The sequence below is a fragment of the Panthera onca genome, chromosome C2 (genome assembly GCF_046562875.1).
Source record: "Panthera onca isolate mPanOnc1 chromosome C2, mPanOnc1 haplotype 2, whole genome shotgun sequence".
Taxonomy (NCBI): domain Eukaryota; kingdom Metazoa; phylum Chordata; class Mammalia; order Carnivora; family Felidae; genus Panthera; species Panthera onca.
Genome location: NC_138347.1, coordinates 22,822,703 through 22,849,629, shown reverse-complemented (window position 1 = coordinate 22,849,629; position 26,927 = coordinate 22,822,703). Strand labels below are relative to the sequence as shown.

At 35.4% G+C, this 26,927-nt stretch overlaps 1 protein-coding gene across 2 annotated transcripts in view; it reads left to right on the top strand.

Moving 5' to 3' along the window:
• The window catches only part of NCAM2 (neural cell adhesion molecule 2), a 531,010-nt gene that overhangs the window by 356,855 nt on the left and 147,228 nt on the right, over nucleotides 1-26,927 (top strand). For both annotated transcript variants that reach the window (XM_078452862.2, XM_078452863.2), the window contains exon 8: nucleotides 585-730. In XM_078452862.2, the coding sequence (XP_078308988.2) occupies nucleotides 585-730 (146 nt within the window). The remainder of the gene's footprint in view (nucleotides 1-584; nucleotides 731-26,927) is intronic.

Below are 26,927 nucleotides of genomic sequence, written 5' to 3'. Positions count from 1 at the left end.
AAGGTAAAATAAATCAATTGGAATATCAAAAAATAACATGTATATATACTTACTTCATAAATATTTTAAATATTATGCATAATTATACTTCATACATCTTCAAGATATAGTCATCATTTTCCTTCTTTAGTGAAATCATTTTTAGAGCATAAGAGATAATCACTAAATAAGCTGATGTCACACATAAACACACACACACACACACACACACACACAGAAATATAGATACTCTGAGACTTTTAAACTGGAAATTTTAATTTTATTGCATTAAGAGAGGGAAAAAAATAATTAAGTGTCTTTTAAATTGCAAAATTTTGAAAGGAATCATAATTTGTATGCTGGTTTCTAAGCCACTTCAAATTATTTTTCTGATAATCGATGAGAATTATTTTTAAAGTTTTTTTCTTCTGTGCGTTCAACTGTCTCTTGGCACTCCTTTAAAGCAAAGCAAGTTGCAGGAACTGCCACAAAGTTGATAATTTTGTACTGGACCCATGTGGACTCAAATGCCTGCCATGGCTTTTAAGTCTGAGTGGTAATATTTTCCTCCCATACAGATTGAGTAATGTATATATTCTTTACAGTACAGCCTCACATAATACAGCTTAAAAATGAGACTACACATGAGAACGGTGAAGTCACGCTTACATGTGAAGCAGAAGGGGAGCCTATTCCAGAAATCACTTGGAAAAGAGCCGTAGATGGCATCACGTTTTCTGAAGGCGATAAGGTAACAGGAACTCGATATCTAGTGATTTTCAGTACCTTTGTATTTTCAGAGTTTTTGCCTATTATTAAATCTCACCGTGGACTCCAGCTTCTCAAGTAACTTCTAGGAATACAAGAAATGGTTTAATTTTTAAAAGGGTAACTCCACCACAGGCAGCCTAAAAATAAGGTCAGGGGAGAAAAGAGTGAAAGTATAATATTTAAAGATATTTTTCATTAAGCCACAAAATATTAGGTTATTGATATTCTTAAGTTTGTTTTCATGGACTTTTGGCATACTTCGAATCTGTAAATTTTCTTATTGCAATTTTAACATCCCCCCTCCTGTACCCAGTGTTGTGAAAAGGGAAGTCATTTACATTCTCCAGATGCTGGTTGTTATTAACTCTTTACTCTTTAGAATTGTCTTCGTGTAGCAGAAAATTAGGTTGCTGCTTTCATATAATTTAGAATCTAAGAAAGAGAAGTAAGTGAACAGCATTCTGCAATTGTCATTCCCATGTAAATTGGTGACCTGTCAATAGAATGCATTCAGATTACTAAGAAATGAATTAGTAGGTTTTCATTATTGTTATTTTTCATAATTACTGATATAAAACTCCAAAGTATAGAAGAAAGTGAAACAGAAAGAAAAGAGAGTGAATTAATGATACGATGGAACTGTCATTTTACACGGATGAAAGAGGGTAGGATTAAGCTTAGATTTCTTTTCTCAATATTGAAGAGAAACTCCTTTAAACCTTTCAGTAATTTAAATCAAGGTCTGCAAAACATAGTTATTTCTGAAATATAAGTGCATTTGACTTACCAACAGTGATAGCAGAAAAATTTGAAACCACCTTATTTGAAATATACTTTCTGTCCCTCTAACACGTTATGTAATTTTTTAACATGCTGACTCCATAAATTGACAAAATAGCCATTTACCTGTTGATTTGCTATTTATTCTTTGCAAGAATTGTATTCATATATATGATATATATGTATGTATCATATATAATATTATACATATGATATATCACACTTATTTACCTCATTTTCTCCTCATGATGGCATTTTTCTTAAAGTTTATTTATTTTGAGAGAGAGAGAGAATGCACAAGCAGGGAAGAAGCAGAGACAGAGAGGGAGAGAGAATCCCAAGCTGGTCCTGCACTGTCAGCGTGGAGCAGGGCTCCGACCACGAACCCGTGAGATCATGACCTGAGTTGAAACCAAGAGTCTGACACCTAACCAACTGAGCTACCCAGGCACCCCAAATGATGGCATTTTTTAAGACCTTGTATCACTTTTAGTAATAGTTATGCTGTTTTTATTTACTTATTTTAAATATACAAATTGAAAATCAAATTTATAAAATATATTTTGGCAATCCAGAGAAATGATATAGAGTTTGCTTTCAATTTTTATTAACAGGAAATCATAGATATTATTATGGCACAGTTGCAAAATCTGAAAGGACTTATATTTTAGATATATAAAACTGTAGGTGATTGTTTTTATGCCAGTTTAGTATATTTCTTGAGACAAGATCACTCTCAAAATAATGATTTTCATATCTATAAAGCCTTATTAAGTATATCTTCATATTCCTAACTCACGTTTTCATTATTTTCCCGACCACTCTAAAATTCCTAAGAGTTCTCATCTTAAAGGTAGTATTTACTCTTCATTTAATAGATGTTTCTTTATGTGTGTACCAAAAATGAAAGATACATTATATTCAGTTATTTTATTAATGAAAAGTTAGCAAATAACCAGAAGGTTGTGATATTTTATTTTATAGTCTAAACCCCAGGCCACTCAAAACTATATACAGAAATTTCTTCTCTAGTAGTTATGAAAAATTATCAACTCGTTTTGTTTGAAAAGAACTTTCCTCATGGGAAAGATTTATTAAGAACTTGGAAAGTCTAGGACTGGTATGTTAGCAGACCTCCCTTCCCATGGAATAAATGTTAGGAGTCCATGAGAAGTGTTCACTGCCTAGCAACCATTGTGTTAATGCATCTTAATAAACACTGTATATATATTGTCTCAGTTTGTGTTCTGGTATCCTTATTACATAATAAATGACCCCAGAACATAGTGGCACAAAGCAACCATTTTCTTTTGCTCATGATTTTGTGGATCAAGAATTTGGGGAGACTCAGCTAAGTGGATATCATGAGGCATTTCGAATATGCTCACATGCAGATGTTTTCTGTAGCTATAGTTTTGTAGAATGATTGAACTATACATATTTTTTTTTTTTTTAATTTTTTAATATATGAAATTTACTGTCAAATTGGTTTCCATACAACACCCAGTGCTCATCCCAAAAGGTGCCCTCCTCAATACCCATCACCCACCCTGCCCTCCCTCCCACCCCCCATCAACCCTCAGTTTGTTCTCAGTTTTTAACAGTCTCTTATGCTTTGGCTCTCTCCCACTCTAGCCTCTTTTTTTTTTTTTTTTTTTCCTTCCCCTCCCCCATGGGTTTCTGTTATGTTTCTCAGGATCCACATAAGAGTGAAACCATATGGTATCTGTCTTTCTCTGTATGGCTTATTTCACTTAGCATCACACTCTCCAGTTCCATCCATGTTGCTACAAAAGGCCATATTTCATTTTTTCTCATTGCCACGTAGTATTCCATTGTGTATATAAACCACAATTTCTTTATCCATTCATCAGTTGATGGACATTTAGGCTCTTTCCATAATTTGGCTATTGTTGAGAGTGCCGCTATAAACATTGGGGTACAGGTGCCCCTATGCATCAGTACTCCTGTATCCCTTGGATAAATTCCTAGCAGTGCTATTGCTGGGTCATAGGGTAGGTCTATTTTTAATTTTCTGAGGAACCTCCACACTGCTTTCCAGAGCGGCTGCACCAATTTGCATTCCCACCAACAGTGCAAGAGGGTTCCTGTTTCTCCACATCCTCTCCAGCATCTGTAGTCTCCTGATTTCTTCATTTTGGCCACTCTGACTGGCGTGAGGTGATATCTGAGTGTGGTTTTGATTTGTATTTCCCTGATAAGGAGCGACGTTGAACATCTTTTCATGTGCCTGTTGGCCATCCGGATGTCTTCTTTAGAGAAGTGTCTATTCATGTTTTCTGCCCATTTCTTCACTGGGTTATTTGTTTTTCGGGTGTGGAGTTTGATGAGCTCTTTATAGATTTTGGATACTAGCCCTTTGTCCGATGTGTCATTTGCAAATATCTTTTCCCATTCCGTTGGTTGCCTTTTAGTTTTGTTGGTTGTTTCCTTTGCTGTGCAGAAGCTTTTTATCTTCATAAGGTCCCAGTAATTCACTTTTGCTTTTAATTCCCTTGCCTTTGGGGATGTGCCGAGTAAGAGATTGCTACGGCTGAGGTCAGAGAGGTCTTTTCCTGCTTTCTCCTCTAAGGTTTTGATGGTTTCCTGTCTCACATTCAGGTCCTTTATCCATTTTGAGTTTATTTTTGTGAATGGTGTGAGAAAGTGGTCTAGTTTCAACCTTCTGCATGTTGCTGTCCAGTTCTCCCAGCACCATTTGTTAAAGAGACTGTCTTTTTTCCATTGGATGTTCTTTCCTGCTTTGTCAAAGATGAGTTGGCCATACGTTTGTGGGTCTAGTTCTGGGGTTTCTATTCTATTCCATTGGTCTATGTGTCTGTTTTTATGCCAATACCATGCTGACTTGATGATGACAGCTTTGTAGTAGAGGCTAAAGTCTGGGATTGTGATGCCTCCTGCTTTGGTCTTCTTCTTCAAAATTACTTTGGCTATTCGGGGCCTTTTGTGGTTCCATATGAATTTTAGGATTGCTTGTTCTAGTTTCGAGAAGAATGCTGGTGCAATTTTGATTGGGATTGCATTGAATGTGTAGATAGCTTTGGGTAGTATTGACATTTTGACAATATTTATTCTTCCAATCCATGAGCAGGGAATGTCTTTCCATTTCTTTATATCTTCTTCAATTACCTGCATAAGCTTTCTATAGTTTTCAGCATACAGATCTTTTACATCTTTGGTTAGATTTATTCCTAGGTATTTTATGCTTCTTGGTGCAATTGTGAATGGGATCAGTTTCTTCATTTGTCTTTCTGTTGCTTCATTGTTAGTGTATAAGATTGCAACTGATTTCTGCACATTGATTTTGTATCCTGCAACTTTGCTGAATTCATGTATCAGTTCTAGCAGACTTTTGGTGGAGTCTATCGGATTTTCCATGTATAATATCATGTCATCTGCAAAAAGCGAAAGCTTGACTTCATCTTTGCCAATTTTGATGCCTTTGATTTCCTTTTGTTGTCTGATTGCTGATGCTAGAACTTCCAGCACTATGTTAAACAAGAGCGGTGACAGTGGGCATCCCTGTCGTGTTCCTGATCTCAGGGAAAAAGCTCTCAGTTTTTCCCCGTTGAGGATGATGTTAGCTGTGGGCTTTTCATAAATGGCCTTTATGATCTTTAAGTATGTTCCTTCTATCCCGACTTTCTCAAGGGTTTTTATTAAGAAAGGGTGCTGGATTTTGTCAAAGGCCTTTTCTGCATCGATTGACAGGATCATATGGTTCTTCTCTTTTTTTTTGTTAATGTGATGTATCACGTTGATCGATTTGCGAATGTTGAACCAGCCCTGCATCCCAGGAATGAATCCCACTTGATCATGGTGAATAATTCTTTTTATATGCTGTTGAATTCGATTTGCTAGTATCTTATTAAGAATTTTTGCATCCATATTCATCAGGGATATTGGCCTGTAGTTCTCTTTTTTTACTGGGTCTCTGTCTGGTTTAGGAATCAAAGTAATACTGGCTTCATAGAATGAGTCTGGAAGTTTTCCTTCCCTTTCTATTTCTTGGAATAGCTTGAGAAGGATAGGTATTATCTCTGCTTTAAATGTCTGGTAGAACTCCCCTGGGAAGCCATCTGGTCCTGGACTCTTATTTGTTGGGAGATTTTTGATAACCGATTCAATTTCTTCGCTGGTTATGGGTCTGTTCAAGCTTTCTATATCCTCCTGATTGAGTTTTGGAAGCGTGTGGGTGTTTAGAAATTTGTCCATTTCTTCCAGGTTGTCCAATTTGCTGGCATATAATTTTTCATAGTATTCCCTGATAATTGTTTGTATCTCTGAGGGATTGGTTGTAATCATTCCATTTTCATTCATGATTTTATCTATTTGGGTCATCTCCCTTTTCTTTTTGAGAAGCCTGGCTAGAGGTTTGTCAATTTTGTTTATTTTTTCAAAAAACCAACTCTTGGTTTCGTTGATCTGCTCTACAGTTTTTTTAGATTCTATATTGTTTATTTCTGCTCTGATCTTTATTATTTCTCTTCTTCTGCTGGGTTTAGGCTGCCTTTGCTGTTCTGCTTCTATTTCCTTTAGGTGTGCTGTTAGATTTTGTATTTGGGATTTTTCTTGTTTCTTGAGATAGGCCTGGATTGCAATGTATTTTCCTCTCAGGACTGCCTTCGCTGCATCCCAAAGCGTTTGGATTGTTGTATTTTCATTTTCGTTTGTTTCCATATATGTTTTAATTTCTTCTCTAATTGCCTGGTTGACCCACTCATTCGTTAGTAGGGTGTTCTTTAACCTCCATGCTTTTGGAGGTTTTCCAGACTTTTTCCTGTGGTTGATTTCAAGCTTCATAGCATTGTGGTCTGAAAGTATGCATGGTATAATTTCAATTCTTGTAAACTTATGAAGGGCTGTTTTGTGACCCAGTATATGATCTATCTTGGAGAATGTTCCATGTGCACTCGAGAAGAAAGTATATTCTGTTGCTTTGGGATGCAGAGTTCTAAATATATCTGTCAAGTCCATCTGATCCAATGTATCATTCAGGGCCCTTGTTTCTTTATTGACTGTGTGTCTAGATGATCTATCCATTTCTGTAAGTGGGGTGTTAAAGTCCCCTGCAATGACCACATTCTTATCAATAAGGTTGCTTATGTTTATGAGTAATTGTTGTATATATCTGGGGGCTCGGGTATTTGGCGCATAGACATTTATAATAGTTAGCTCTTCCTGGTGGATAGACCCTGTGATTATTATATAATGCCCTTCTTCATCTCTTGTTACAGCCTTTAATTTAAAGTCTAGTTTGTCTGATATAAGTATGGCTACTCCAGCTTTCTTTTGGCTTCCAGGAGCATGATAAATAGTTCTCCATCCCCTCACTCTCAATCTAAAGGTGTCCCCAGATCTAAAATGAGTCTCTTGTAGACAGCAAATAGATGGGTCTTGCTTTTTTATCCATTCTGATACCCTATGTCTTTTAGTTGGCGCATTTAATCCATTTACATTCAGTGTTATTATAGAAAGATATGGGTTTAGAGTCATTGTGATGTCTGTATGTTTTATGCTTGTAGTGATGTCTCTGGTACTTTGTCTCACAGGATCCCCCTTAGGATCTCTTGTAGGGCTGGTTTCGTGGTGACAAATTCCTTCAGTTTTTGTTTGTTTGGGAAGACCTTTATCTCTCCTTCTATTCTAAATGACAGACTTGCTGGATAAAGGATTCTCGGCTGCATATTTTTTCTGTTTAGCACACTGTAGATATCGTGCCAAGCCTTTCTGGCCTGCCAAGTTTCAAAGGAGAGATCAGTCACGAGTCTTATAGGTCTCCCTTTATATGTGAGGGCACGTTTATCCCTTGCTGCTTTCAGAATTTTCTCTTTATCCTTGTATTTTGCCAGTTTCACTATGATATGTCGTGCAGAAGATCGATTCAAGTTACGTCTGAAGGGAGTTCTCTGTGCCTCTTGGATTTCAATGCCTTTTTCCTTCCCCAGTTCAGGGAAGTTCTCAGCTATAATTTGTTCAAGTACCCCTTCAGCACCTTTCCCTCTCTCTTCCTCCTCTGGGATACCAATTATGCGTATATTATTTTTTTTTAGTGTATCACTTAGTTCTCTAATTTTCCCCTCATACTCCTGGATTTTTTTATCTCTCTTTCTTTCAGCTTCCTCTTTCTCCATAACTTTATCTTCTAGTTCACCTATTCTCTCCTCTGCCTCTTCAAGCCGAGCCATCGTGGATTCCATTTTGTTTTGCAATTCGTTTAAAGCGTTTTTCAACTCCTCGTGACTGTTCCTTAGTCCCTCGATCTTTGTGGCAAGAGATTCTCTGCTGTCCTGTATACTGTTTTCAAGCCCAGCGATTAATTTTATGACTATTATTCTAAATTCACTTTCTGTTATATTATTTAAATCCTTTTTGATCAGTTCATTAGCTGTTGTTATTTCCTGGAGATTCTTCTGAGGGGAATTCTTCCGTTTGGTCATTTTGGAGAGTCCCTTGCGTGGTGGGGACCTGCAGTGCACTTCCCCTGTGCTGTGGTGTATAACTGGAGTTAGTGGGCGGGGCCGCAGTCCGACCCGATGTCTGCCCCCAGCCCACTGCTGGGGCCACAGTCAGACTGGTGTGTGCCTTCTCTTCCCCTCTCCTAGGGGCGGGATTCACTGTGGGGTGGCGTGTCCCGTCTGGGCTACTTGCACACTGCCAGGCTTGTGTTGCTGGGGATCTGGCGTATTAGCTGGGGTGGGTAGGCAAGGTGCACGGGGGCTGGAGGGGCAGGCTTAGCTCGCTTCTCCTTAGGTGATCCACTTCAGGAGGAGCCCTGTGGCAGCGGGAGGGAGTCAGATCCGCTGCCGGAGGTTTGGCTCCGCAGAAGCACAGAGTTGGGTGTTTGCGCGGAGCGAGCAAGTTCCCTGGCAGGAACTGGTTCCCTTTGGGATTTTGGCTGGGGGATGGGCGGGGGAGATGGCGCTGGCGCCTTTGTTCCCCGCCAAGCTGAGCTCTGCCGTCCGGGGGCTCGGCAGCTCTCCCTCCCTTTGTCCTCCAGCCTTCCCGCTTTCCGAGCAGAGCTGTTAACTTATGACCTCCCAGACGCTAAGTCGCGCTTGCTGTGGGAACACAGTCTGTCCGGCCCCTCCGCTTTTGCCAGCCAGACTCGGGGGCTCCGCTTGGCCGGCGAGCCGCCCCTCCGCCCCGGCTCCCTCCCGCCAGTCCGTGGAGCGCGCACCGCCTCGCCGCCCTTCCTACCCTCTTCCGTGGGCCTCTCGTCTGCGCTTGACTCCGGAGACTCCCTTCTGCTAATCCTCTGGCGGTTTTCTGGGTTCTTTAGGCAGGTGTAGGTGGAATCTAAGTGATCGGCAGGACGCGCTGTGAGCCCCGCGTCCTCCTACGCCGCCATCTTCCGGAACCTCCGAACTATACATATTAACATACCATAAAATATCCTCGCAAATATGGTGTCCTTCAGAAATTACAATAAAAAAATATGGTGCTTAAACACAGAGCTCTCTTAAACTCATGACTATCTCTTCTAATTCACTTTAATGCATTTTGTCTACATTTAAAATAATATATGTAATTTTGGAAACTTTAGGAAGTTTCAAAAGCATGTGTAATATGTAAGAAAAATAGTGTCCACTTTAAAAATATTTTCTTAATATTCATTGCTACTTCAAAATAATATTTTGTTCTTCATTTTTAAAGAAATTTCAGTTTTCACTAACTTTTAGTTATCCATTTATTGAATATTTCTAAGCACTTTATTTTCATGCAACTAAAATATTATTTATAATTTTCCATAAAATATTGATTTACCAGGGTTATCCAGAAACCGTCAAACTGACAGCTTGTTATTAACAGATTATATTGTAGTCATCTAAAGATATATTCGTTTATAAAAATCAGAAATCCCTAGCCTCTTCATTTAATAGATGCTATATACATAATTTTAATAGTATATAAGTATATACAATAAAGTTTAAGACAAAACCAAAGCTATCGTTGTGGAATATAAAATAGCCATGGATTAAAAGTTGTAAATTGTTTTGCAATTTACAAACTATGCAATCTAATCTAATCTACTTTACAAACTATGCAATCTAATATTTTTTTAAGTTTATATATTTGAGACAGAGAGGGAGAGAGAAAGCAACGGGTAGAGAGAGAGGAAGAGAGAGAATTCCAAACAAGTTCCACACCGTCAGCGATGAGCCCAGCACAGGGCTCTATCTCACAAACCATGAGATCATGACATGAGCCAAAGTCAAGAGTCAGACGCTTAACCGACTGAGCCACCTAGGCACCCCTAAAATCTTTATCTTTAAAATAAAACCATGCTTCTTTCACAGAGTTGACCTGGGGATTATGTATTTGTCTTCAGTGTGTTGACATAGTCCCTGGCATTAATACTTGCCATTTATTTTAAAAGTTTCTTTAGATCATTCCTTATTATCATCCTTATTAATCAAGACATGTTAATATGTGTAAGATTATAAATATTGATGAATTTGTATGGGAAGTCATGCAAAATGTCACACATCAAAGTTTAATCCTAATTTCGTCACGTTGATGTGTCATTCACTATATTACCTCTTATATCTAACCTCAGGTTTTGCATGTCTAAATCAGGATAATAAGACATACCTGGAAAAATATTTCTGAAGATAAAATGAGAGTTCACATAACAACATCCCAGATACAAATCAAACATCTTAAAAGTTTTTTTTTTTTTTTATCTTGTCTTGGAGGTATCCAGTCTTTAGATATTTTATGCATGAGAAAATGATCATGTTAATTATGATTAATGACTATTAATGACTATTAAACCTATTAATGACTGCTGTCACAGATCAAAAATTGTGTGAGCATTGTCATATGTGCTGCATTGAATAACACGAGAACAGAATGGTGTCATAGTTGTTATAGTTTGTGCTTCTCTGCCATAGCAATATGTAGAAATTTACTATAGGGCCCTTGGGTGATACAGTCCATTGACTATCTGACTCTTGATTTTGTCTCAGGTTATTATCCCAGGGTTGTGGGATTGAGCCCCACATTGGGCTCCAAGGTCAGCATGGAGCCTGCTTAAGATTTTCTCTCTCCTTTCCCTTTGCCCTTCTCCCCTACTCACATTCTCTCACACTAAATATAAAAGTAAATAAAAAATAATAAAATAAAATCATCTCTAGCCCTATTAATTTAATGGCTCAGATACGAACTTGTCTTACCACGCTAACTTCCAGGTCTGGTAACTATATATCACATTCTTCTTGGAAGCTGAAAATGTCCAGAACCTGCATCTGAGTTTCATCTTAATCATTGTATGATTGGTGTCAATCTCGATCTCTGCAGGGAAGTACAGATGAGAGCTCCAGCTTCCTATTTGGGATGAGGATAGATTCTTACGCTAAAGAAAGGCTGGTCTTTCTTCTTGGGAGACACAAAATCAGGACCAGAAATATCATAGACTTCTTTGCACTCTCTCAGATCTGTCTTCTCCCCCACCCCCCAAGTTTCTTCTCTAGGAAGTGATTCATTATTTGCCTTCTTTTGGGCTCATGTAGAACTCCCACATTCTATAGCAATAAATATTGATTCTAAATAGACTCACATTGTACGAAAAACTAAACAGGTCATTAAATAGGAAGAAAAAATGCTACATGCCACAAAGCAAGATTACTTAACAGTGCTTTGTCCATAAATTTTTGAAATATGATTTCAGATTCATAAGATAAACCTGGTGTCTTTTAAACATTTTCAAAGAAAAATATTGTTACTTGTTAAGAGTAAATGGAAGTAAAAAGATCTACAGGGAGTGATTTTGACTTCTAGAATTCTTACAAAATGGTAAACTAACAGCATGCAATCCCATCTATATGAATAGAATGTTTTATGTAATAATTACAAAGTGCTTGTAATATTGTCTGGGAGATATCATCTCACATGTGCCATTTATCCACTCCTAAGATACAGAATCTATAATTATTTTATTCCTGTTATACTTGTCCTACATAGTAAATTATAGGCCTTCCTCTACCAGAAATTAATCCCACCCTACACTGATAAGAAGTATTTGAAATGTATAGCAATAAGTTATAACTGTCTTAAGCAGAATTTCTTGAATTTCAGTCCCTTGGCAGTGAGCTTTTCTCTTTACTATATGCATGGTGCTGCCTGTTATACTGTTAAACACTTAGTTTTCTTTAAATTAGTTTTTCATTTATTCTAATCCTAACCAAAAATGCCTGTGGAATAAAAGGCATGGTGACACATTACTTATATTTTTAAATATCATTAAAATAAATACCAAACTATAAAATAAAAATTGTTGGGGCACCTGGATAGCTTAGTCGGTTAAGCATCCAACCAGAGCCTGTTTGGGATTCTCTGTCTCTCTCTCTCTCTCTCTCTCTCTGCCCCTCCCACACTCTCAGAATAAATAAATAAACTTAAAAGATTTAAGGGACGCCTGGGTGGCTCAGTTGGTTGGGTGACCGACTTCGGTTCAGGTCATGATCTCACAGTTTGTGAGTTCGAGCTCCACGTCGGGCTCTGTGCTGACAGCTTGGAGCCTGGAGCCTATTTCAGATTCTGTGTCTCCCCCTCTCTCTACCCGTCCCCTTCTCATGCTCTGTGTCTCTCTTTCTCTCAATAATAAATAAACGTTAAAAAAATTTAAAAAAATAAAATAAAATAAATTTAAAAGATTTAAATAAAATAAAAATTGTTTTTCCAAGTCATACCAAACTTAGTATGTGTACCTTCACTGGTACCACACTTTTAAATACTGCCTTTGTGTCAAACATACTTTGAATTAATATGATGCCAAATTTACTTATGAAATTCTGAGGACTGGAACACATTCAAACATATTCTTACTGGGACAGAACCCATTCTCCATCCTCTTATTGTTGGATCCAAGCACTTCCCTCCAGTAAATAAATATGTTTCATTATTAATTAATGGCTAAAGAGTTTACAGATCATAGTCACAGAAACTCATTTAGTTTCAGTCCTTAATTCCAAGTGGTCCTTTCAAAATGATGCAAATAAGTGCAATAAATAAAGCAGAGTGATTAACCTCAATTTCTTCCTATTTTTGCTAGAGTAAAATATGAAAGTCTAGTCTTATTCTGTATCTAGATCAATTAAAATCTTTGTTATTAAAACAATAGGATTTTCTGTTCTTTTACATTCATTTTGAAAAATGTATCTTTCTGTGTCAAAGAAAGCAACCTAACTGACTTTAGGTCCATATTGCTTTTTGTTGCTTCCAAGAGATGTATTTAAACTGAAACTTAAGATTAAAAAAAACTAGGCATGAATAGTTTAACGTTTAGTTTTGTACTTACATACAAAAGTCATAGCTGTACCAAAATGGTCATTTCTGTTTTAATAGTGTGGAAATGGTGAGCAATTTTCTCCATGAATTTAGGCACTCTGCTCTGGTTGATACTTAAAATGCTCCTGCAGACTAAAATACCAGGTCTGAGGGATTTCTGGTGATTATAAGGATAGGCAGTTCTTTCACACAACTCCTTGAACAAAAATAGAACGTTGTAAACGTTATAACAATTTAGATATCTCAGCATATATTTATTATTACATGACTTCATTATTATTACATGCATTTATTATTATATTATTTTTTTATGCTGTGGATATTATTCTTTATTGTGTATGTACAGCTGTGGACCTAAGGACTTTTTTTGTTTTTAAAAAATGATTTATTTAAATCCCTTTTAATGAAGGCAGAAGGTAATGAAGTGACTGTTTCACAACCCATGACAAGCTCTGCTAAAAATTCTTAGATCTCTTTGATATAAAAATATGAAGATTACATTAACCTTTTCTGTGTTTCTTTTCTAACTCTAAAGCAAATATGACTTCTTGAAAAGATAAATTGCAGAAAATGTAAGCAGTAAAATAATCTTTAAAATGATAGGATTTCATATGACTAATGTTTTCTTTATCACGTACCCAAATTCATTTAACAACTATCAACAGACACTACTGTTTGCATGAACTCTGTTTGTTTGCAAGAACTATGCTAGGCACAAAGAATGCAGCAGTGAAAAGATTTTCCTGCTTTATGGTACATACAATTTAGAAGGGGAGATGGAATCAAAGCATATTTAAAATCCACAGTCTTTTCCTTATGAATATGCAATTTTGAATTATGCAATTTTCACATCCAAAATATCAACTTTGAGTATGTAAGTGAACTTTTACAAGGCTACGAATACAGCTTTGGCATATTTTTCTGTCCTATCACAGACCCAGATGGACTTGTTCTTCTGAGTGGCCTCTGTATTCACGCATGTTGGAAAGTAGGTCTACTCTCACCAGAATGTCTCCACTTGCGACACTTGGGTGGCTTAGTCAGTTTAGCATCCGACTCTTGATTTTGGCTCAGGTCATGATCCCATGGTTTGTGAGTTCAAGCCTCACAACGAGCTCTGTGCTGACTGCATGGGGTCTGCTTAATATTCTCTTTCTCTCTCTTTCTCTTTCTCTCTCTCTCTCTCTCTCTCTCTCTCTCTCTTTCTGCCCCACACCCCTGCTCACACTCTCTCTGTCTCTCTCAAAACTAAATAAATAAACTTAAAAGAAAAAAAAAAGAATATCTCTACTTAATTTGCTCCAGGCTGGTAAAAATTGCTTAGACTCCAATTTAAAAAACAAAAACAAAAACAAAATCAAAATAATGGTATAATTGGCAGCACCTTGGTATTATAGGGAAAATTTTAAGATTTGCAACTTCCTTTTTCTCTTTAAATAGAAAGTACCAAAATGATGGGGGTGCCTGGGTGGTTCAGTCAGTTGAGCATCCGACTTTGTCTCAGGTTGTGATCTCACAGTTTGTGACTTCAAGCCCCACTGGGGCTCTCAGCTGTTGGCGCAGAGCCAGCTTTGTATTCTCTGTGCCCCAACTCTCTCTGCCCCTCCCCCAATGTGCGGGATCTCTCTCTCTCTCTCTCTCTCTCCTCTCATCTCTCAAAAATAAACATTCAGAAAAGAAAAAAAAAATACCAAAATGAGATCAACAAATCCACAATTACTGATTTAAAAAAGAGAGACAATAGAGTTTCAAATACCTACACTTTATTAAAAATGCTCTAGTGAAATGAAAAACTAAAATATGATGGCATATTTATAGCATCATCTTTAAGTATGAAGGACAGTATATACATATCTTTTGTATATCTTTTAAGTAACTGTACATCTGGGCACATTTTTTACAGCTGTATTTTTATTGCTTTTATGATGAATTTTACTTTTACTTTTTTATCAAACCTAGGAGATGCATTTCGGTATGCGGTTATGGGCAATTCTTAGTACCTGATTCAAAGACCAACAAAACAAAACAAAACAAAACAAAACAGAATCACAGGAACAGAGGCCAAAGTGAGAACTATAATGCAAAAAACAAACAGGCAAACAAAACCAATAAAATGTTTTCGTAAATAATTGAAAGAGCAGTAATGATATATGTGTTCAAATATTTTAAAGACCACCATACATATAGTTGAACTAGCCATATTGCTTAATGTGGGTAATTGTATGACAAAAGGGTGGAAATTTTAGAAAAGGCATAAACTTTCCATGAATCAGAGAATACAGATAATGAAGTAATTAAATTTCAAATGAGAGAATGCCCATTCTCTTAAATTAATAATGGATTAGTGTTTTGTAGTGGTTATAACATTGATTCTTTTTTGCAATTCCTAGATTTGCCATTTATCTGCTCTCTCATATCAGGTAAATTGCCATATTTCTCCGAGGTACAGTCCCACTGTTTATACACTAAGTCCCCATTAAGCTCTAACATTTCCTTATTCTGTAAACCTCTTTATCAACTCAGTAGATAATCACACATTTTTAATATATAGTTTCATTCCGATGTTAAGCCCTTTTTAAATTATTTATAATTTTTAGTTCATGATTTTCAGATACCTTGGCATAGTGAGGGAGTGTGTTTGCAATTTCATTTTTCTATATAGCTTTTCCATACAATTCAATTATGAGAAAAGTTAAGATTACCTTGGTAATATCTTTACATTGGGGAAAAAAAAGTCAATTTCTGATTGTAGAGAAGAATGTCGAAGAACATACTCCTGGCACCTGTAGATTTGAATGCCTGTCCCCCTCCCCGCCCTTTGGTAGAGATAATGGGCTGAAGGATTTTGTATTTGAATGACATTTTTAAGGTCCTTCTAATGCATTTTTTTCATACTAGTGCTCTGAGAGCAATATTATAGGTCCCTGCTGGGCAATTGGCAAAATGGATACCTCTATTCCCCATCTGATGTAGGTGGTAGAATATAATTAGGCAGGTTGAAAATCTTCCTGGATGCTTCTGAGCTTGCTGAGAGGAGGGTTTTCAATCATTTATAGCTTCCTGAAATTTCTTTTCCAGCCCACAGCTTGAATAACAATTATCAAAGAAGTCAAGTCATAAGTTCAACATATTCTTTTAAAAACTACTTTTGAGAAAACTCTGTGAAACATTTTAAAAATAAAATGCCTTTGTTCTTTTTAAAAATACTATTTATTAATGAACTATTATTTTTTAAATGTATTGTAAGAATTTCCACTTGAAAGAAACTGTCATCAAGTTTGTAAGGTGATAAAATGCTAGTTCACAATTTTACAATAATTGTTTGGGGGAAAAATGCAATTTATATACCAAAAGTGATTTTGCTATGGCTTTGTAGCAGAATATATTTTCTCATGCACGTACTTTATCCTACATCAAATTCAGTTGATACTTATTTCTTCATATGAAGCAATCTAGTGCTATCCCTGAAAAAATATAAATATATTGCAATAAAGAAATATGGAGATGTCAGTGCACATTAATAGACTTAAAAATAAATTTTATAGTTTTTGTAAGTTGCTATTTAGTGAATTAATATTAATTAAATTCAAGAAAAAACATGAAGTAAATTTGAATAAATGCATGACAACTATGCAGTCATTTTGGTACAATTTAAAATAATACTTATGAAAAAATAAATTTAAATTATTGTATAAAAGACACAGCCTACCTGTGAAAATATTTAAGCACACATGTAACAAACAACTTGCATAACTTGTTTATGATAGGGGTTGGGGGTGGGACAAAAATCTCTCAGATGTAAATCACCTTGGCTATAATGTTGCATTGTCATGATAGATACCTTGGAGCAGCATCATTACTGTTGTTTTGAAATCCACAAAACGTTCTTCTCTAGCTTTCTAAATCTCTTATCTCAGCTTCCAGATTATTTTTAGATTCATATTTAATAGTGCATCTACTTATAAGAAAAATGTATCTGTCCTTTATCAAATATGTAGAAGCAATGTAACTCTAATATTTGTGGAATCCTACCATTTTTTCCCTGACCCAGACCACCCATCTTCCTCACTTCTCTTAATCCCCAGCCTAAATTTCATTGTCTATTAGTATAATTATGGCATTATATTCACTCCTCGATCTTTTTTGGCTTCGTGCAATATTTCTGGCAAAACACCACTCATGGTTTAATTAACCTCCATGTCTATTCCACACTGTGGTAGGACAGCTGAGCTTACCTGGGGGAAAAACCTGTCCTCATTCCTGAATGGTCTCTCTTTGAAGTTGTGGCCCACACCCAATGTTTGCACTTTGTGTCCTGTACCATTCATCCCACATTTTCCTGGTCCATTTTCTTGGCCAATTTTAGCTAACTGCCTTATACATTTCCTCTATCCTTAAATTGGCAAATTTCCTCTATCCCCAAAAGCTTTGCTGATGACCTGCTTTGTGTTTTACTAAGAAATTAAACAAAGAAAACTTTAACATATGCTTACTACTACATCTACACTCATACATAACTGGACCTGTATGTTACCATGAGTGAAATATCTGAGTTTTTACATGGATCCTAGTACCCTCTCTAACATATGATGGATTCAGGTCTCTATTCTCACCAGTATTTTTCCTCAGTCAGTACCTTATTTATCATTCCCATCAACATTCAAAAATATTCTATTATTTTTCTTTTATTTATAAGTATGTTATACATAACATAATTTGTCTATAACATACATTTTATATGTTTATGTGTAACATACACAATTCTTACTACACATACTCTTCATACATGGGAGTATATAAATGTGTGGGTAAATAGCATATAGACAGGCAGATGGTAGAAAGATGAAAGAAAGAAAGAAAGAAAGAAAGAAAGAAAGAAAGAAAGAAAGAAAGATAGATAATCCCATATAGCCTCCACAGGCCATCTGATTCTCTATCATCTGTTCATAGCAAAATCCCTTAAAAATGTTGTTTAACCTTGATCTAATTTTCTTCCTCCAATTATCTCCTGAATAAAAACTTGGGTCATATCACTCCACTGAAGCTCTCTGACAAGTTTACCAGTAACCTTCATCTTCTTAAATTTAATGGCAAATTATCAATCCTCATTTTTTTTTTCTACCTAGTAGCAGTAATGAACTGGTTATAAATTATCTCTTTTGCTTAAGGCATGTTCTTTGGCTTGCAGTATGCTCCTGGTTTTTCTTTTGTCACACTTCTCACTCCTTTCAATACCCTTTGATCAGTTTTTGTCTTCTAATTGACCTCTAAGTGATCAAGGGCCCCAGTTTGGGGTCCTTTCTTGAATTCCTTTTTCTATGCTTATTCCTTGGACTTTATTCAACTACTCTCATGGCTTTGATTACCACTTGGATCCAGTAAACTCTAAATTTCAACCAATGGACTTCTTCACTGCCAGACAGCTCCCTTTGGATATTAAGTAAATAGCTTAAAGTGAAAATACCCAGTGCAATTTTGTACATGAACTTCACATTTGCTTCTTCCTTAGTCATCCCAACCTCATTAACTGGTGCCTCTTTCCTTCCAGTTATATAGACTGAATATATTGGAATCATCTGTGATTCCTGTCTATTCATATACCCATATTCATTTTCTTGTTGCAAATCCTGTTAGCCAAATTTTAAATATATCCTAAACTTGATTATTTCTTAACACCTACCTATTACTGCTCTGGTCCAAGCCATCATAACTGCTTGCCTGGATTGTTGCAATAACTTTTTAAGAGGTCTCAATGCATCCATCCTTGCCCCCCATTAGTCTCAATAGAAGAGCTAGATTGCCCCATTTGAAACAAGCAAGATAGGAGCGCCTGGGTGGCTCTGTTGGTTAAGCCTTTGACTTCGGCTCAGGTCATGATCTCACGGTTCATGGGTTTGAACCCCATGTTGGATTCAGTGCTGACATCTAAGAGCCTGGAGCCTGTTTCTGATTCTGTGTCTCTCTCTCTGTGCCCCTCCCCCTCTCATGCTCTGTCTCTCTGTGTCTCTCAAAAATAAACAAACATTAAAAAAAAAGATTTGAAATAAGCAAGATAATATCAATCTTTTGTTCAGAAGCCTCCAATAGTTTTTCATATCATTTGGAAAGTCTTTCTATTACCTCCATGACTCTGTATGGTAAGCCACTCTTCCAGTCTCTGTTATCTCCTTTCCCCCTCATATCCTACTATTAAGATCAATTAGTTTCAGCCAAGTAAGATTTCATATTCCTCTATAATTCCTTGGATATTGCAAGTTTTTCAATGGTGTGTCTACTTTATTTACCTGGAACACTGACTGCACATAGCAAGTCTTAAGTGCAGTGAAAACAATCACAAATCTTTGATGTACTGACTGCAGTTTCCAGTACTCTTGAGTCTTCTGAGAGAGTTCTTGACTGCCAAACTGAAGTCTATATGATAGACTATTGACTTTTAACAGGTATTAACTATGAATATATTTAGGTTAATTGTTGAGTTCTTTAGGTAAACTGAGGATGAAGTGCAGACCACTGTTCTTTCAATTACAAAATTCAAAGCCAGTTAGGAACTTAATCTATAGCTGCAACACTAGAGCTAATTTAGTATATGGATATTTGCGTTCACTCTGAAGTTCGCTATATCTAGAAGAGTCATAGGAACTGGATATATGGGACAGAATTTCAAAAACACAAACATGTAATGCTAAAGTAATAGTAGCGTATCTGTTGATCAATAATTTGAATGAATTGATATAATCCTTTGTTTGCTTAGTAAGTTAATAATTTGTGTATCCTTAAATTAAAATATCTTTGGAGGCAAATGATAGAAAAGGTAATAATTAAAGGAATCCCATACACAAGATATACAGATGTAGAAGATTACCAAGCACTGGAATTGCACACTTTTCCTATGTGTACCATAGAGAAGATGTTGGAATTTTATTGAGGCCTATCTATGTCTTCCTATATTGCAAGAATCATGCCTGGATGGCTATTTTGATCAGTACCTTGAGATAGCACTTTACATATTTATTCACTAAGAGTATGCTTTTTTAGTACCTTCTCATAAAATGCTCTGTGGTATAATTATTTGACCTCTTCTTATACCTGCATGTTCCAACACCCAATTAGAGGCTTGATGAAAGCTGTTTCTCATCAATTTTATGTCCTGTAGCAAAGGTAGTATAATTTCCAAGACCATCTCTGCTTCCTGAGTCTTTAGCTCCACCATACTTTAATGATAATGTTCATAATTTTTCATTATCTAATGATTGATATACATCAACTGTAAAGATTCATCACAGACCTGTCTGATCCATAATTTGGATTGTGTTATACAAGGTATATAATATAGAAATATAAGATTCTTTATCTTCTCTTAAGGTTTTTGACAAATTTCACACTGTACCTTGTCTTTTCCGTGGTTTAAGGTGGTAGTATTGATCCATTTATACCATATTTGGGTACTGTTTTAATAAATTTTCTAGCTTTTGATTATGTGTGTATGTGTGTGTATGTATTTGTGTGTATGTATGTATGTGTGTGTGTGTGTGTAACATTTTAACTCTCTTCCTCCTTTGCATTATCTTAATAACTTGTATCAAGTCCTTTCTGAAGAGTTCCTTCTCTTTAATTGAAGATTTCTAACAATTATATAAAGTTTCATTTGTATATGCAGTCTTTCTTTTAACTTGCCTATTCTTTATGGTAAGTTACTATTTACTATAAAGCAAGCAAAATCCAAACCACAAACAAAAGCAGGTCAATGGCATTTATATATTTGTTACATACAGTTTTAATTTTTAGATATCTCTTGGAAGTAGGTTGTTCCTATGTATGTGTAACAAAATGATTTGATGAAATTGTGGTTTTTGGTATTTTGGTGTATGGTGAGTAGTTTTGGTTTTCATGTTCATGACTTATACAAAGCAGTTCCAATAAATACACACTGCTTTCACTGAAGATAGTTATGTTAATTATGTATGAGTTAGACAGCTTGAGAAGAGTTCACAGCATAGCTATATGGATATATCTTTTACCTCCCTCAAACTTCTACCCAATGTTTAGTTATAAACATTGAAATGAAGTATATTAATCACTCAGCATAGCTCTCTATTCATAAAGGAGCATATATTTGCTGTAATACTAAGGACACAGATAATAATAATTATATATATATATATATATATACATATATATATATATATATATAATTTCTTATTTATCCAGTGATGTAAGCATTTGAATATGTATTTGTCATGATGTGATAAGGAAAACCATACACATATATTACCAGGGTTTTTTTCTTTCCATTTTTTTTTGTTTGTTTCAAGTTTTTATTTAAATTCTAGTTAGTTAACATATAGTGTAATACTAGTTTCAGGAGTAGCATTTAGTGATTCATCACTTACATATAATACCCAGTGCTCATCACAAGTGCCCTCCTTAATACCTGTCACCCATTTAGCCCATCCCCCCACCTAACTCCCCTCCAGTAACCCTCAGTTTGTTCTCTACAGTGAAGAGTGCTTTATGGTTTGCCCCTCTTTCTCTCTCCTCTCCCCCATGTTCAACTGTCTAAATTTTTTCCTGTGGTTGACTTCAAGTTTCATAGCGTTGTGATCTGAAAATATGGATGGTATGATCCTAGTCTTTTTGTACTTTTTGAGGCCTGACTTGTGACCCAGTATGTCATCTATTCTGATGGATATCCCATGTGCACTCAAAAAAAGAATGCTTACTCTGCTGCTTTAAGATGTTATTTTCTGAATATATCTGTTAAGTCTATCTGGTCCAGTGTATCATTCAAAGCCATTGTTTCCTTATTGATTTTCTGCCAAGATGATCTGTTGATTGCTGTAAGTAGGTGTTAAAGTCCCCTACTATTATTGTATTATTATCAATGAGTTCCTTTATGTTTCTTGTTAATTGCTTTATATATTTGGGTGGTCTCAAGTTGGGGGAATAAATATTTATAATTGTTAGATCTTCTTGTTGGATAGAACCCTTTATTATGATATAGTGCCCTTCTTAATTTCTTATTGCAGTTTTTGGTTTAAAATCTCATTTGTCTGATAGAAGTATGGCTACTACAGCTTTCATTTGACATCCATAAGCATGATAGATGGTTCTCCATCCCCTCACTTTCAATCTACAGGTGTCTTTAAGTCTAAAATTAGTCTTACTTGTAGGCAGCATAAAGATGGGTCTTATTTTTTTTATCCATTCTGACACTCTATGTCTTTTGATTGGAACATTTAGTCCATTTACACTCAGAGTGATTATTGATAGATATAAATTTAGTGACATTGTATTACTAATTAAGTCGTCATTTCTGGAGATTTTCTCTGCTCCTTTCTAGTCTTTGTTGCTTTTGGTCTTTCCTTCCCACTGAAAGCGTCCCTTTTAATATTTCTGTCGTCAGTAATATTTAGTGGTCACAAACTCCTTTAGTTTCTGTTTGTTTAGGAAACTCTTTATCTCTCCTTCTATTCTGAGCAACAGCTTTGTTGGGTAGACTATTCTTGGCTGCCTAATGTTCCTATTCAGCACATTGAATATATTATGCCACTCCCTTCTGTTCTGCCAGTTTCTGTGGAGAGGTGTGCTGCTAACCTTATTTGTCTTCCCTTGTAAATTAGGGATTTCTTTTCTCTTGCTGCTTCTTTTAGGATTTTTTCCTTATCTCTATATTTTTTGCAAATTTAACTACAGTGTGTCTTAGTGTTGGCTGGCTTTTGTTCACTTTGATGGGAGTTCTCTGTGCTTCCTACATTTGGGTGTCTATTTCTTTCCCCAGATTAAGGAAGTTTTCAGTTATAATTTCCTCAAATAAACCTTTTGGTCCTTTTCCCACTCTTTTTCTTCTGGGATTCCTAGGGTACAAATGTTATTACATTTTATAAAGTCACTGAGTTCCTTAAGTTTACATTCTTGATCCAATATTTTTATTTCCCTCTTCTTTTTAGCCTCTTTATTTTCCATAATTTTATCTTCTGTATTATTGGTTTCTCTGCTTCTTCCATCCTTGTGGTCATTACATGCAGTTGTTTTTGCATCTCAGCTGTAGCATTTTTATTTCAGCCTGACTAGATTTTAGGTCTTTTATCTCTGCAGTAAGCGACTCCCTGGTGTCTTCTTTGCTTTTCTCAACCCCAACTAGTGTCCTTTTGTCCATCTATTCATGCCTGCATAAATAGAATGTGATATATTTACACAGTGGAGTATGCTATAGCAATAAAAAGAAAGTACTTACACAAACTACAATACGGATGAACCTTGAAAACATTAGGGTAAGTGAAAAAAGCTAGTAACAAAGCCACATATTGAATGCTTCCATGTATATGAAATATCCAGAATAGACAAATCTATAGATTCAGAAGTGTATTGTGATTGTCTAGGGGTGGCCGGTGGTGTGAGATCGGGAGTAATGGTCAAAAGAAGAGGAATTTCTTTTTGAGACGATGAGAATACTCCAAAATTGATTTTGTGGATAGGTGCACAGCTCTGGAAATACACTAACGTGCATTTTATTGTACATTTTAATGGGTGAATTTCATTCTATGTGAATTATTTGTAAATAAAAGTATTGAGAATTAAAGACAAAGGAAGGATTTTGGGTGCTCTCTAAGCAACCGGAAAAGGACATGAAAGGTTTTAGGGTTATAAGGCAAATGCATTTGATATTTAAAAAAAAAATCACTCATGCTGCAGGGTGAAGAATGAATTCAAGAGGGGGAAGTGAGGCCCATGAGAAACATACTGCACTGATAAGGTGTTGGGGAAAGGCAGGGGTAGGAGAGATGGAGAGATGTGAATAAATTCTAGAAATGTTTTGAAGAGGCATCAACAGTGTTTAGTGAATGTTTGGATGAAAGGTGGTGATGAAAGGAAAGAGGAAAAGAGTGTTTCTAGGTTTCTGTCACAGACCCCAGGATGGAAAGTATTATCTGTCATTAGTAAACTATTGCATGTCATAAGATTATATATATATATATATATATATGTATATATACACACATACATATACGTGCATATTTATATATATTTATATATTTGCATATTTAAATATATTTATATATAAATTTATGTATATAAACATATATACATTTATATATATATGCATATTTTACTATATGTGCCCGTATTTTAATAACTGGCTCACAATCTGTTCCACATTATATATTCAGTACTTTAAAACTGATATTTAAAATTGAAATGATATAAAATGAAACAATGATATAAAATGAAAGACAAACTTTTTCAGAGATTTTAATTTTAAAAAATTATATGAGCCAGGTTCCAGCTAATAATTGTGAAAATAATGGTTTTCAGAATGTGACCTGCTTATTTTCTATTACTGCCTGGATGTGCTACCAATGCCAGCATAACACAGCAGCTAAGACTGCAGAACCAGACTGGGAAGTGGGCATCCTGATTGTGCTTCCTCCAACCTTGGTGACCGGGAGTTAACTACTTAAGTTAGCTGTACCTCAGTTTCTCTGTCTGTAAAATGGGAATAAGAATGCAACATTCATAATATTGCTATGGAGATTAAATGAGTGAATATTTGTAAAGAGCTTAGGACTTGTTAGTACACGATAAATACACTGGCATAAAACATCTGATATCCAGATCTCAGTAATAAATATACTAGCTTATACAACATCTATTTCATTGTGATAGCTGAAGGCATTCTGTGTCAAAGAGAAATAATAACTCTCCTATTTTCTTCTTACTCACCAGTATTTTACTGCTGCTAGACTTTTCTCACAATCCTATGAACTATATCCCAATTATTTATAATATTTTGTCAATAAAAATGTAATATATTCAGTAAAGAACAAAATTAAAATCAGGACAAAAAACTACTATAGAAGAATAAAATTTCTACTGATAAATGATAAAACATTTCACATATAAATAATTACTGAATGATGGGATTTATATTTTATTACATCCATAATACTACTAATAAAACTCTAGATATTGAATTTGTCCATAATTGCCATTACACTTGTGGATGGTTTGCATGTATCCTTGACCTTGATCTTCATTAGGATGAACTTCCCTGTTCAACTCCCATGACTCTGGGGTCAAAGTTCAGTCTTGCAGTTGTTACATTGATATGAACCCTATGATACCATTCAGTGGTCTTAAATTTTTAGATCCCAACGATTATGCATCACCTCCCTCAAATTTATACTGGTCAAGGTGATATAAAGTAACCTGACTCCATGTCTATATTACTGTCACTTATTATGATCATTCATTGTGATTGGACCTCTAAGAAAGTAAGTTAGAATTAAGGGGAATATGCTTGTAGTATGGTTGACTATAATTCTAGCCTAACTGTTGGCTACTCTGCTTGACAAGATACTTATTTTTTTGTTATGTAATTGTATGTGCAATTTTAATCAAATCTAAAGATAATAAAACAAAATGTTCGATATCAAGTTGTTCAGAAAATTCAGAACATGTGAGTTTAAGTCATAAGTATGGGGCTAGCATAGAAAGTCAGGACCTAGAAAGTCCCACTGATTCAAATCATCAATGTATGTAAAATTCCAGTGCTTTCTCCAAGGCTAAGAAACCAAGAAAAATAGGATGATCACTATCAATTCTGAATTCCCATTTTGTTCACGTATCCTTCATTATGGAAAATAAGAAGTGTAAGAACAATTGATTATTAAAAATATCAATAAGAAATAAAGAAGCCAAGAAGACATTCCCATCTAAAATTTACATCTCTGCTGAGGTAAAATTTAGTCACACAACCATGAGAAGACAAAAAAGACATGTGAAAAATTGAGGCATGTGATACTCTAACCTTGTTAGTCAGCATTTATTGCAAGATGCTCAGATGTGTTGCAATAACGTCTGCCACACGATTGAACTTATCCTGTAAACACCGATATCGTATTATTCAATCATACTGCTCTGAAAGTCATGTGAGTAATTGCTACTAAACCTGAATTCCATGATTTCAAGGTTTTGAAGAAGTCATAGGCCATCTGGTACCATGTTTTTTTTTTTAATCCAAAATTTAAAATGTCCTGCTATCTCACACAAAGATAGTCCATTGGAAAGAGATGAAGCACAATATCAAAAATATTAGAAGTGGAATAGCATAATATTAATAACTGGTAAAGGTGAGCAATAGACACATGAGATTTCATTATGCTATTCTTTATGTCTTTGTTCTTAATTAAATCATACATTTTACCATAGGGAATTTTATTTTTTCTTTTTTTAATACAATTTATTGTCAAATTGGCTAGCATACAGTGTGTACAGTGTGCTCTTGTTTTGGGGGTAGATTCCCGCGGTTCATCACTTACCATGGGAAATTTTAAACAGCATGGTCAAGATGGATCTGTTCCTTTAGACCATTTCCTGAACTGTAACAACAGTTCTGGTATACCAGAACCCAAATGCAAGTCCAGGGTATGCTGCTGCAACCTACTTAAAAATCCACCAAGTTTTTAAACTGAAAGCCACTGAGATTTCAATGTCATCTGTTTCGCTAGAGTTATCACAGTACAAGTTGAGTAGTATACGGCATTTAGTCTTGGCTGCTTTTCCCCACATCTGGTTAGAAATGCATAAGATTATGCAACCTTAGTTCTAGGTACATGAGAAATGTTATTATCATCAGTGTTGTAACCAGCTTAAGAAGTATGGCAATCTGGTTCAAACTATAGACAAATAAAAGATGTTTTAAAAGCAAGCAGCACCACACGAAATAGGAAGTAGTATAATAATGTTAGATGAAATGGTTACAAAATACCAGACATAAAGTCTATATATTCAGTAAGGGCTAACTATAGTCATTATGTTTTCCAATTAGTACATCTTTATATAAATCCCTGCAAGATGTTCTATAGTGGATTTTTTTCCACTGCAGTATGAAGAAACTAAAAATATTTTGGAAACATTTTTTCTTTGTTCTATATAATAAAATAAATAAAGACCCCATCCTTAGTCTTCTCTGGTCAGTCCTTGCAGGAAAAAAAAAAGACAAGACTACTCAAAGAATATATATTAGTTTGCTTCCTGCCTATATTCATTTGAATAAATTATATTCTTTGATTTCACCAATCTTT